The 13,872-nt window shown below is 48.5% G+C and overlaps 1 protein-coding gene across 1 annotated transcript in view; it reads left to right on the forward strand.

Moving 5' to 3' along the window:
* Positions 1–11,928, forward strand: part of LOC308609332 (nuclear RNA export factor 5-like) — a gene marked incomplete at both ends in the record, with an annotated part of 13,002 nt that extends 1,074 nt beyond the window's left edge. Inside the window, 17 exon segments of the mRNA XM_081223023.1 lie at positions 704–808; positions 925–1,005; positions 1,146–1,215; positions 1,362–1,450; positions 1,570–1,677; positions 1,839–1,969; positions 3,176–3,327; positions 4,145–4,215; positions 4,217–4,270; positions 4,354–4,409; positions 4,553–4,660; positions 4,767–4,825; positions 4,934–5,049; positions 5,145–5,187; positions 5,810–5,876; positions 9,224–9,374; positions 11,785–11,928. Of these exon segments, the coding sequence (XP_081079149.1) occupies positions 704–808; positions 925–1,005; positions 1,146–1,215; positions 1,362–1,450; positions 1,570–1,677; positions 1,839–1,969; positions 3,176–3,327; positions 4,145–4,215; positions 4,217–4,270; positions 4,354–4,409; positions 4,553–4,660; positions 4,767–4,825; positions 4,934–5,049; positions 5,145–5,187; positions 5,810–5,876; positions 9,224–9,374; positions 11,785–11,928 (1,605 nt within the window).
* Between the last annotated feature and the right edge of the window lie 1,944 nt (positions 11,929–13,872).

Raw genomic sequence — 13,872 nt, forward strand, 5'->3', positions numbered from 1 at the left:
CTGTCCCTTTTATTACCAAGAGTTAACAGTCTTGTTCATCTAAGGTCAGATTCAGAGAAGCAATGTAAGGGAACAGGCTGACGGTGAGGCGAACGGAGGAGCCTGTCTCAAAGCAAAGATGGAAACTACTGCCAAGGATATGGAGCAACTCCACATTGGAGGTCTCAGCTTGGCAAGCTGAGTGTGCGAGATGGAGGGTCAAGCCTCTGGAGACCTTGTCTGAGGGGCAAGCAATGTCTGCACTGGGTAGGATCTCCTGGAAATGTATAAAAGGAAGATCATCTCTGTCACCTTGATTATGTGGAAGAGAGTTTGACTGGAGAGAAAGAGTATTTAGGAAATCCATATTACACACACCCATAAGAAATCGGACCAGTGGTCCCTTCTTTAGAAGCCCCTTTCAAGCTCAGTAGAAGGCCGGAAAAGAACAGGAAAAGGTTCGTCCTCCAGCCTAAACTCCCTGCTGTCTGTCCTCTCTCCCATCCCTTCTTTTCATCCTTAGATTCCTTGTGGGATGAAGTATGACAAGACATGGCTAATGAACTCAATCCAGAGCCATTGCAGTGTCCCCTTCACTCCAGTGGACGTAAGAGAGGATGCCGGAGCCAGACGCGTGGGCACAGGGAAGGGGGAGAGAGGGAGACCTGGTTCAGCAGGGTCTCTTGGCTTCTGATACTATTTCTGTTGCATTCAATCCCTGTAGTTCCACTTTTTGCAAAATGGGGCTCAGTTCTTTGTCCAGGAAGCTAGCACTGCCTGTGCATTGATGGATGTCAGCTACAAGATTTGTGACGAGGAGAGACGAAAGGTGTGTGTCGAGGGTGTTACGTGTACCTCATCCTGAGGAAGGAGGACAGGCCAGGGGCTGGTTGTCTTCTTGGGAACTAGAGTTCCTGGTACTTACCCCACCTCTTCTTCCTGCAGATACCTGTCTTTGTCGGCCCCTCCACTGTTCCCTACTCTGTGCGGGATAAGTTGAAGCCAGAAGAAATGGAGCAGCTAAAGGTAATGCAGACTCAAGGCGTGTTGTGTGCCAGCGCTCAGACCCACCTCTCCTTCCTCCAGTGCCCCGTCCCCCTCACCCCCGATTTCCCTGCCACCACCACAGCCTCAGAGCGGCTGTCTCTATCTCTCTCTCTCTGCAGCTGACATTGAGCAAACGATTTGATGTCTCCCAGCAACCTCTTGACCTCCAGAGGCTCCGCTTTCACCCAGGTATGGCTGACAGCAGTAATTCTAGGGCGGGCGAGGGCAGAGGGGTCTTCCTGGAGGGTGACTTAGGGATGGTAACGTGGGGAGGGGCTGGTGCTGGCCCCAGACCCCACTCAGCCATCTGATTCCCTCCCCTCTCCTTCCTGAAGACTTGGTAGGCCATGATATTGATATAATTCTGAATCGAAGAAGCTGCATGGCTGCCACCCTGCATGTCATCAAAAAGAATTTCCCTGAGGTAAGGCTGTAGGCCCAGTGCTGGTATTAGGGTAGGGGGTGGAAGAGCTGGGGTGCAGGGCAGATTTGTCTCCAAGGTCCTCGATAGTAACCTTCACTCTACCTCTTCTTGCCCCAAAGCTGTTGTCCTTGAACTTGAGCAGCAACAAACTGTACCAGCTGGATGGCCTGTCTGACATTATACAGGTGGCCCCCACGGTCAAAACACTGAACCTCTCTGAAAATGAGGTGAGAAGAGGGAGCCAGGTCAAAGTTGGGTTGAGAGCAGAGGGGGCGTGTTAGTGGCCATCAGAGTGATGACAGGAGGCAGGTGAAGCTACCTGTGAGGGAGGGAGGTGTCTGGGGGTGCAGGGATTTGGATGTCCCCTTTCATGGGATTCCATTTCCCACTTCCACCCCATATTTCTCAGCTGAAGTCTGTGTGGAAGTTGAGCAAGATGCAAGGGCTGAAGCTTGAAGAGCTGTGGCTGCAAGGGAACCCATTGTGTAGCACCTTCGCAGACCAGTCCACCTATGTAAGGTCAGTGTGAACACCCTGTCACCCTTCTTGGTGACCTTCACCCATGGGAGCCTAGACTATCTGTGACAGTGCCCCTATGCCAGAGGTGGCAGCCCTGGTCTTCTGGGAGGATCACAGGCCCCACCTTCTGCTCTCTCTGTGCCTATCACCGGTGAGGAGTTTCCTTGCCCTGACCTGCTCACCTCTGCAGGCGCTCTGGGGTCTGTTTCCAGCTCTCTGCGCCCAGCTATATTGCACCAAGGCCTCCCAAGAGTGTGCCCCAGGAAGCAGGGCTTCTCCTCCTCACCAGGACCAGGAGCGACCAGCCTTGATCCAGATGCTGGCGCCCTGGACTGAGAAGGGTCCTCCAGTCCCGGGCCTCTTGCTGAGTGAAGCCTTCCTTCTACGTGCTGAGCTGGGGTGTGCCTCCCCCGTTCTGAGAGGGGCCCTCTTCCCCTGCCTCCAAAGGGGTCCACCCTCCTCTCCCAGGTTGACATGGGGGCTTTCCTGCGCCATGCTGAGGGCTGAGGCCGTGGGTGGCTGCTGTCATGACATCCATTCTGCAGGCCCAGTGCCAGGAATTGGACCCTCCTTGGGGTCCAGCTTGGGAAAAAGCATGGCTCCTTGAGTCAAGGGGCCAGACGTGGGCTCCCGCCAGTGATCAGAGGGCTTCCTGAGGCAGGAGTGGAAGGCAGAGGGCAGAGGCGGTAGAGGAGACAGAAGGACAGGCCTCTCAGGGGCACTTGCCATCCCTCCCTGCACACGTCACAACATCCCGCCTGGTCCTTCACTGGAGGCCTGGGCAGCCTGAGACAGGTATGATTCCTCAGATAAAGAACCAACTCAGACAGGTGCAGGGGTCATCGGGAGAGAAGACGGTGGTCATCAGAGGGGGCCACGGATCCTCAGCCCCATACGGAGCTGGTACCTGACCCTTGCCTCCATCTGGGGAAGATCTGCCCCCATGGCTGCTCGTTTTCCCATGCCCAAGTCTGGCTGAGCTCACACAGGTGACAAAGTTTCAGCCAGTATCCAGTGGGCCCCCAGCCCAATATGTGCATAGTTTCCATTCCTACCTGGTGTGTCTGGGCGATTCTGCGGCAGGTGAAGAGCCGCAATGGGTGTGCCGTTTCCCCTTTCTTCTCTCTTCTTCCCTGACCCCCACCACGGGAGAGCTTCTTTCCCTTCCCTTTGTTTTCTCTCTCTCCCTTGTCTCTGTGCCCCTAGGTCTCTCTCATCTCTCCCCTCCTACCTTCACTCCCTTTCTGTCCTCATCCCCTCCATCTCCCTCCCTGAGCCCCACCTCACTCACCTCCCTAGTCCAGCATCCTGGGCCATCCCGGGGGTTGTCCGGGTCTTGCCAGAGTGCTGGACTCCCGGTGAGGTGGCAGGGCCCCGGGCTCCCACTCCATGCCCTCTTCTCCCAACAGCCTTCAGTGGGGCCCTGGAGGAAGGAAGGGAGGGGAAGCAAGCCCTGTAGCATGGGTTTGAAATGCTGGTCCCTGTGGCACTGGAGAAGGGAGTCTGAGTAGTCTGGGTGGGAGCTACCAAGGCGAAGGATAGGGAGGGAGGGAAGGAATATTAAAGTGAAGGTACTGAGAGAGATGAGGAGACAGTGCCTTTCGGACAGTAGGATGACAGATGCTCAGTGCTCAACAGGCAAGTGGACCGAAAACCCTTAAAATCAGAAGCAGATGTGGGCAAAGGGTGCTGCTGGATTGGCCAGAACACACTGACCTCTCTTTATGGTATTACTGTTTTACCTCAAAGGAAGCATTGCAACCTTGAACTATCAACCACCTCTTCTCTATTTTTGGTTTTGGACAGGGCCATCAGAGAATATTTCCCGAAGTTGTTACCTCTGGTAAGTGCCTATGTAAATCATTGTATCTTACGAATGTTGGTGGCCTCTGCACCTGCCCTCAAGCCCGTTGGGTCTTACCTAGATCACATATTAGCATCAGAAGCTTAACCATTTTGGGGGACATGGACTCCTGAAAATGACATGGATATACTTGCTGGAAAAATACCCATAAATACACACACACACACACACACACACAAGTTGAATATAACACTAGAGACTTCCAGGACCTCATGATGAAGACATCCACTGTAAGCTTTCCCATGGAATTTCCAGGGCCCTTTCACACCTGACCTCTGACCCTCACCCTCCTGGGCCCATCCTTTTCCCAGATCATCCAGGGCCACTCCCCTGGTCTCCACTCCTGACTTCCTCTTCCCTTCTCCAGGATGGCCAGGAGTTAACAGTCGCCAGTTACCCTTGACGTTGACACTCCCTACATAGTAAAGCCCTGCAAGGTGAGGAAGTGGATCAAACAACATTTGGGGTGTTGCAGGGAGGCTTTATCTACTGCATAGTCTCAAGTGCCATTTGATTCCAGCACAGCTTCCTTGGATCTGATGAGCTGAAGAGCCTAGTCCTGCAATTCCTACAGCAGTAAGTACCTCTGACAAGCGGAGCAAGGGGTGGAGGGCTATGAGAGGTGAGGCCACCTAAGCACAGGTCTGCTCAGGGGAGTTTTCAAGTCTCATTTGAGGTCCAGACCACAGAGATGGACTGTCTTCACTGGCCTCCCTTAGGTGCTACTTGATCCATGACTACGGAGACCGACAGCGTCTCGCAGGGGCTTATCACGAGGAGGCCTGCTTCTCCCTGACCATTCCCTTCCACCCCGAGGACCCAGCCCCGTGAGTATCACAGCACAGGCTCTGCTCCTGGGCCGTGTGGCTCCCCAGCAGACACAGGCCAGCTCCTGCAAACACCCACCACCCACTGTTGCTCTTTGTCTCCTAGAAGCAGCTTGTGCGAGTACTTCAAGGACAGCAGGAATATGAAGAAGCTCAAGGACCCCCGTGAGTGTGCGATGGGAAGACTGGGTGGGAAAGGGCGGTGAAGGGGTCAATCATAGGGCCCAGGGCGTGGCAGCCCCTGACCTTCGCTCGCTTGCCCTCCCCTCACAGACCTGCGGGTTCAGCTGCTGAAGCACACAAAACGTGTCATTGTGCACACCCTCTGTGGGTTGCCCAAGACTCAGCATGACTTCAGCTCCTTCGTGGTGGACATTTGGTTCAAGATGGTGAGCGCCTGCTTCGTCCCTCGGGCGGGCCCAGGAAGCCGCAGGTGGGTAGGAGGTGGAGGTGGTGACTGGGCACCTGGGCTCTTCCCTTTCAGGAAACGATGCTCTGCTTCTCCGTCAGCGGGGTGTTCGAGGAAGGTAAGTGTGTGTAGACCCCCTCCCCAGATGTCTCATTGCTGCCTCCCCTTGGCCAGGCTCACTCCCAGAACCACCCAGCTTCCTGGACCCCTTCCTTTCCCTTCCCTTCCCTTCCCTCCACTCCCCCCTTCCCTCCCCACATGCCCTCCCCCACCTTCCCTCCCCTCCCCTCCCCTCCCCTTCCCCACTGTGTTCTCCAGCCCTCAGTCTTCCCACAGACAATCCAGGTCTGAGCTGTGTCCATGCCTGTCTGACCTGCACACCCTGGACTTTGGGGACATAGGCTGTGGAGTTTGGTGGCTCTCTACCCGGATACTTACTCTGAGAACATGGGCCGTTACTAAACCTCTCAGTTTCCTTATTTGCACAATGCGGTAGTAGTATCCACCTCTTGGGCGGCTGTGAAAAATGCATCCCGTGAACTTGTGTAGTGGTTGTCAGGGGCCCTGTTGTCACTGGGTGCAGACTGCTCCTATAGTGGCCCTGCCCATTCCAGACACCCTGGCCCCCGTGAACAACTGCCCTCTCAGCATGAGTGTCCAGTCACACCCTGACTGGGGACCACCGTGTGAGCATGTACAGCATGTGCTACTCTAAGGGGTACTATTGTTTGCTGTTGAAGGAAGTTGTCAGGGCTGTGTGCATGCCTTCACCCGGACCTTCATCGCTACCCCTGCCAGCTACTGCAGGTGAGAGCCCTGTTGTGCGTGGGAATGCCCATCCTTCCCTGGGCTCAGGGGCGTGGGAATGTGATGGCACAGACCTTAGGTTTACTCAGTACTGTGGAAAGCCAGCAGGGAGATGCCAGGAGCAGTCTAGCCTAGTGGTTAAGAAGAGCGTGGGCTCTGGAATCGGCCTATGGGTTCTCTCCTTGACACAACACTCACTCGCTGTGTGACGTTGGTCAAGTCACATGACCTCTGTGTGACTCAGTGTCTTCTTCCGAGAATGGGGATCAGCGCGTCCAGCCCTTGGGCTGTGGTAAAGGGTAAATGCGAAATTGCCCATGGGTTGGGGATAAACCTATAAATCGAGTGAAGGTGGTAGACAGCCTCTCCAAAGGTGGGCTCTGTGGGGAGGGGCAGAAGTACCAGTCAAGGAACCTGGGAGACAGACACAGGAGGGACGTGGAAGGAATCTGGTTGCAGAGTGCCACTGGGAGCAGAGTCAGTATTGGGGGTGAGGGTGTCCATCCATCAGTTGTCTGAGGGCCCATTTTTCCTTCAGTCTGTGCATCGTGAATGACGAGCTGTTTGTGAGGGATGCCAACCCCAGTGAGACCCAGTGGTGTTCTGCATCCCAGTGCCTACACCCACCTCCAGCTCCATGCACACCCTCTCCCAGCTGCAGCAGGACATCATGGAGGCATCCTCCACCCCATCTGAGATGAACCTCTAGTGGTCTCAGAAGTGAGTGCTGGGTTTGCATGGGGATAGGAGGGAGCTGGGACGAGTAGAGGAGGGATTAATGGGAACTTAAAGGTAATTTGTTTTCCTTGTTTATTTCAGTCATTTTTAATCTGAACATTTCATTCGTGGTACATATGAAGCTACCTAGTTATTTTGAGCAGCCTTGTATTATTTTTATTAATTTCATGGATGCTGCTTCTGTATTAACAGAGAGTTGGGTGTTCAGGAGTGTGCATGAGGTTCATTCCACTGTATATGTCACAGTATATGTGGAGGGGGAAAAAATCGTTAGCCCAAAACATACTACCCAGAGGTAACCGTTGAATGTTTTCATCTTCATCATATCTTCCTGTAAGTTTGCTTATGTAGGTGTTTACATATTTATTATGCACGTTTATATATTTCTATATTTATCTACCGAAAATGAGATCTCATCATGAGAGAGAGAGAGAAGGAAATAGAGAGACAGAGACAAAGAGAAAGAGAGGCTTGTGGCTGAATGGGGAAGAGGGGTCCAAAGAGGGATTATTTAATCTTCAGTGCCTTGAAGCTTGAGCAAGTTAACAGCTAATGGGAAGGAGCCATCTCAGCTCATTTTTCACTCTTAAATTTGCCCATATATTAATTTTCCTTCTTATCTTATTTCTACTACAGAGCTAATGAGACACCTCAAATGGAATAGTATAAATTTTAAGCCCAATATATATTTAGTTATTAGTGAATGAAAGAAGGGACAATTGTATTTCAATGAAATGGTAGTACTTTTTAGGTTTTGGTCTCACAGGGAGGCAGCGGATGGTTGAAAGTGTGGTGTGACGTGGCTGGATGACACATGATCTGAGGACCCCTGCACTGTTGAGTGGGAGACAGGTCTAGAATTTTCCCATCAACGTATTAGCAGGCGGAGCAGTGCAGGAGCAGCAGTTAGGCAAACACGACAGCTTGCTGCCCTGGTGCCATCTCTCACGAAGCTCATCAGGTGAATCACAGGCAAGCCTGTCTTCCCAGCATGGGGAACTGGGTTAGGGTCTGCTCAGAGGCACGATGTTGGGCAGCTCTTAGGAGCTTCTGAGTCTCCCAAGAAGCAAGAGATCCTTCTGTCTTTAAAACTTTGAACTCAAGGCGTACCAGAGAGAGATTTGCTTCCTTCATAAAGATATCTATGTTCTCATTAGGAGAAACAATGAGAAACACCTTTCCACAATGCCTGCCTTAGCCCCAGGTTTTCTCATTCACCCCTCAGGACAGCTCTGTGTTAAAGATGAGTCCCATTTCACACATGACAAAGCTCCTCCTCATCTAGCTTCTGTCACCTATCCAGGTAAGTGGGAGTTTGGGAATGAGGTTCCATCCCTCGCCCTCTCTAGAGCCTCTAGACAGTGGAGCAGCCGCCCTTTTAGACAATGGGCTTCTGGGGCTGGGGGAATGGTCAATTTGTTCTCCCCTGATATAACAGGCCCAAGGGGTACTCCCTCAAAACCCCTATTGAGGAATAGGATAGTACACATACATGTGCACATGCTTTCATTAACTTGGAAAAGCATTCATTGTGCTCAGTTTCATGGGGGAGATAAAGTAGAGCCAAATGGAATTGACAGCGTATCTCCGTGTGTGTGTGTGTGTGTGTGTGTGTGTGTGTGTGTCTTTGTGTGTGCGTATCGATGGGCTGTGTATAGGAAATGTATAACGTCATTAGTGATAAAAGTACAATATGTCAGGTAAAAACGTGGAGATGACATACCTCTGAGAGGCAGGCACTTCCTTCTTTACCTCAGAGTCCGCATTCCTTAGTGTGCAGGACAATTATTTTTTTAACATCTATATTGGAGTATAATTGCTTTACATCGTTGTGTTAGTTTCTGCTGTATAACAAGGTGAATGCGGTATATGTGTATTTGTCTCCCCATATCGCCTCCCTCTCGCGTCTCCCTCCCACCCTCCCTAACCCACCCCTCTAGGTGGTCACCAAGCACCGAGCTGATCTCCCTGTGCTATGCGGCTGCTTCCCACTAGCTGTCTGTTTTACGTTTGGTAGTGTATATAAGTCCATGCCATTCTCTCACTTCGTCCCAGCTTACCCTTCCCTTCCCCATGTCCTCAAGTCCATACTCTACAGCTGCGTCTTTATTCCTGTCCTGCCCCTAGGTTCTTCAGAACCGTTTTTGGTTTTTAGATTCCATAGACATGTGTTAGCATACGGTATTTGTGTTTCTCTTGCTGACTTACTTCACTCTGTATGAGAGACTCTAGGTCCATCCACCTCACTACAAATAACTCAATTTCATTTCTTTTTATGGCTGAGCAAATATTCCATTGTATATATGCGTCACGTCTTCTTTATCCATTCATTTGTCAGTGGCCACTTAGGTTGCTTCCATGTCCTGGCTATTGTAAATAGTGCTGCAATGAACATTGTGGTACCTGACTCTTTTTGAATTATGGTTTTCTCAGGGTATATGCCCAGTAGTGGGATTGCTGGGTCATAACCCTCTTGCACTGTTGGTGGGAATGTAAGTTGTGCAGGACAACCTTTGAGGACTGAGGAAGGTAGAGTATCTTTTGTATGAGGAAAGCCCTTCAAGGGTCAGGTGTGGAAGTGTCCACGTGGTACCTTTTCCGATACTCAGAAGCAAAGAGCAGGGAGATGGCAATGGAGAGGCAGCTCTGGTGGTCTTCAGTGTGGAGGGAGCTAATAAGGCTATAGTCCTTCATCTGGGCACTTCCCTGGCAGCCCCCAGGTCACCACTGTCTGCAGCTGAGAAGCAGGAGTGCTGTTGGGTAAGAACCTTCCCTGGGTCATGACAGGGTGGGCCCAGGGCCTGGCACCCAGAGAGAGCCCAGGCCTTGTCTGCTTACTTCACCTCCATTCTCTGTCTTCACTTCCTATATTCTCCACCCTCCGTTGGCTTCGTCCCCAACTTTGTGCTAATCACCACTCCTACCATTCACACTTGGCTGGGTGGTAAGAAAAATAATAATACTCATAAAACTGAAAGAATAAACCCACAATAGTAATAAAAGATAGCAACAAGTATAGCACACATATTAGATAAATTACTTGCTCGAGATAAGTCAACCAGACAGTAATGGTTCCCAGTATCAAATCCTGGTCTTCTGACCGAAAACCTCCCACCCCTAACCCCTGTTTCTATATCGAGTGTACTTCTATGTTAGGACTCAGGCCGACACAGGGGAAGAGACTCAACCCAGGTCCTGTGGTCAGTGGATGGCTCTGGAACTGGACATATGTGTCATGACTTCTGTCTAGCTGAACTGTGCCTATTCTTTGCTCTTCTGTGCTAATTCTTCTTCCTTGGGCTCAATAAGAAATTGCTTCTGGGGCTACCCTGGTGGAACAGTGGTTGAGAGTCCGCCTGCCGATGCAGGGGACACGGGTTCGTGCCCCGGTCCGGGAAGATCCCACATGCCGCGGAGCGGCTGGGCCCGTGAGCCATGGCCGCTGAGCCTGCACGTCCGGAGCCTGTGGTCCGCAGTGGGAGAGGCCACAACAGTGAGAGGCCCGCGTACCAAAAAAAAAAAAAAGGCTCATAACCTCAGGGCCTCCCATTGGCCAAAGGTAGAACAATTTGAACATCAAAAACATTAATGACTATCATGCACTAAAACACATCAAATATGGAGACATCTATGACAACTCTAAAAAAAAAGCCAACAAAACCAACTCAGTGCTCACCTTTGAGAGTCCTAGGGAAACACCTAATTTTTGAAAGTGGAAATATTGCCAATGAACTGTATATACACCTTGCCTTTCCTGTGCATGTTATACCTACACATAGTTGTTGAGGGAAGAATTCTTTTATAAAAGAATTTCCGCCGATACATGCAGAAGCAATTAAAGAATTTGTACATCATTCTTCTGCAACCTTTTATGAAACGTAGCTCTAGGCAATGATCATTAGAGGCTGCAAAAAAAAGGGATGTGAAAAGCGGTTGGGAAATTTTATAATAGCTGCATCACAGTATCTCTGAATTTGCCTTTCCTCACTTGTAAAATGGAAACAATTCTATCCATATTAGACAATTACTGTGAGGAGCAAAAGGTCAATCAGGCAGATGATACATATAGTACTGAATAGGGATGAATAGTCTTATTTCATACCTGACCATCCTTTAAAGCAGATTCCATTGATACAATCCAAACCACATGATTATAAGACAATAATATGGAAATATTAAATGGAAGGGAAATGTATAAGTTTTTATTACGTATTCACTTCAGTGTCATTCCTCTGTGCTGGAGTCATTTCTCAGATAATTTAGGAGAAAGGAAACCTGACTCCAGCATTTCCAGTGGGTGTGTGAAAGAAAACCATTGGTCCATTTCACATTATTTCATATCCTTTCCCATTCCACTTTTAATAATTATGTTAATTTCTTAAGAATAACATGTGTACTCAAACGAACTTATCTATGAAACAGAAACAGACTCACAGACAGAGAACACACTTGTGGTTGCCAAGGCGGGGAGGGGGTGGTGAAGGGACGAATTGGGAGTTTGGAATTATCCGATGTAAAGTATTATACATAGAATGGATAAACGACAAGGTCCTACTGTATAGCACAGGAAACTATATTCAATATCCTCTAATAAACCATAATGGAAAAGAAAGTCCAAAGGAATATATATGCGTAAGTGAATCACTTTGCTGTACAGCAGAAATGGACACAACATTGTAAATCAACTATGCTTCAATAATAAAAAAAGAAAGAATAACATGTACTGTAACCCAGCAAGAATGGGCTTTGCAGAAGAACATTACAGTAAATCACTGGGGTTCAGGCACATCATAGGTTCTTGGCTAAATCGTTTTCTCCATGCTGGCCATTTTTTTGGATAAAACCTCTCAGATGTAGAGGCTAATGAGATACCATCTGGGAAAGCACTTTTGAGACCTTAGATGGGATGGAAGAAGCTATTATTTCTATGTAATTACTTTCCAATCTACACTTCAGATATTATCATACTCTGTGTTGAATGAATTCAATAGGCATAAGTCCTTGCATTACTTTGTACTTGAACGGCCATTTGTGAATAGTCTTTGGATGGTTGGAACTGAAAAGTTATATAGTAGGGCAGGACCTCTGACCCAGAAAATCATAGGGACTTATCTATTGTGAATGCATGCATTTTTTCTCTCTCATGCATTTTCCACAACATTCCTGGAAGGTAGAGAATAACATATCTTTACATCATGTTGTAGCTGGAGAAACAGTAATGTACAGAGGTTACGCTACTTGGCTGGGGGTCATCCTTCTCTTAAGAGGAAAAGCAGAGACTGACACCCTGTATGTCCAAGTGCAGACTGCATGATGCTCAGCCGCACATGACACCGTATTCAAATAAGTCTTGCTTTCCTGCTGATCTGTGTCACTTCTGAAATCTATCTTCACTTCCGATGCCAGGCCGATAGTCCTGCTTGTATTTATGCAAGTTGTACTTCATTTTCCTATTCTGTGGAGACAAGTGAATGTGATTAGGTCATTAGTGTTTGAAAGTGAATTCCCAGACAACATAAGGAATATGCACAGTATAATAGAGGGACAGGTGTTATGCTGAGGATGAATAATTGAAGGAACAGGCTCCAAATGCAAGAAGGTCAAAACTTCCTGGATTCATTAATGCATATTGATAAGTCAACCTGTGAAAAAGTTGTACTAAGTGAAATCCCCACCAGCAATATCAGACTTTATAGGAGTTCCCATATGCACACCCACACTAGAAATTCTCAGTAGTTTATTGTTACACTTGAAAAACAGGAACATAGAAATTCTCTTATTGTCATCAGATTTAATTGGATAGTAAGGTTATTTAAAAGTATCCCTAGTAAGCAGACTATTCTGCTAATCATCATTTGCATTAGTTATTAATACAAAAAGTTCCAGTGACCTCTGCAACCTACCAAACCATGAGTGACGGCCTTATAAGCCAGCAAGTTTTCCTAGGGCTACTGCCTGCATGAAGGCTCCAGGCTGTGTGTGTGTGTCTGTGTGTGTGTGTGTGTGTGTGTGTGTCCTCTGGGGGCTCCTATGGACAATGTGTAACCCTAGAAAGAGACTGAGAATATCTCTTTGTGATATATGTTGAGTTCAAGTTTAGAGAGGAGCTGGATCTGCTCGTTCTGGAGTCTTTCGAAATGGCACAAGAGTTGGACCACAGCAAGCTTCTGAGCAGACAATAGTCTCGTTCCCCCAGATGGAAGGCAAGCCTGTCTGTGAACTCACCTGCTCAGGTCAGGGATGGATCCCTCCAGGACATAAGGTGTGGCAGTCTGCCTATATGTGCTTCTGAACACTGAAGTTGAGGGCTCCCATCTTGCAGCTGTCAGTTGCAGAGTCCTGAGAAGCTGCATCCTCTCAGCCACCCACCACCATGGGTTCAGTCATCTGCACGAGGAGCTCTGCACTCAGGGATAAAAATCCTTAAATTCTTAGCACATCTTTGACACATTGTGCATCCACCTATTCATCTGTTCATACGTTTAACAGACATTAAGAAGAAACTCTGCACTAGCCCTTCAGTAAGTTTTAGGCTTCTCCTGAATGGAAGGAAACAAGGAAATAAAGTGTGGGAAGGCTGGTGTGGTACATTCAGATGTTAAATCTAAGAAGAGACAGATCCTTCTCATTAAGATTTCAAGCTGCTCAAGTATCTTATAAATGGTGATTATAGAACATCATTTAATGCTGTGGACCTCTGTCCACATCTCTGGTTACTGACCTCTTTACATATATATTCTGCACTCTGCAACCAAAGATCTACAATGAACTCTTGATACTCAATTCACATCCCCCGTCCTCCCCTTCAACTCAGTCTTCATCTCTCATCTAATGGGGACGTCCCTCCACTCCTCCACTGAAATTGATCTTGCCCAAGTCAACAACCACCTTTTTGTCACATTTATACATCATGAGTGTTGAAATGCATGGTCAAATGGAGACAGAGGTTTCCCTAGCCAGGATAAAATTAAGTTGCTTGTCTACAGACAAGGATTACATTGCAAACTGATACTGTCAGTTACCTGAAATCTAGAATTGTAAAACACCTTTCATGGAGACCAAGTCAGATAATGGGGAAGTGTGTGCTGTAGACAGTAGGCTTTCAAATGAAGTTGAAAATGTCCCCCACATATCTCATACTTTTGCATCATTGAAAGGGATTTTACAAATAGGTCTACAGCAGGATAACCATGTTTATTAGGGTCACCTCACTAGAGACTGTCTCACCTGTCTCTCTTTTTTTTTTCTCAAGGTATTT

Source organism: Mesoplodon bidens (genome assembly GCF_964165515.1).
Source record: "Mesoplodon bidens genome assembly, chromosome: X".
NCBI lineage: Eukaryota > Metazoa > Chordata > Mammalia > Artiodactyla > Ziphiidae > Mesoplodon > Mesoplodon bidens.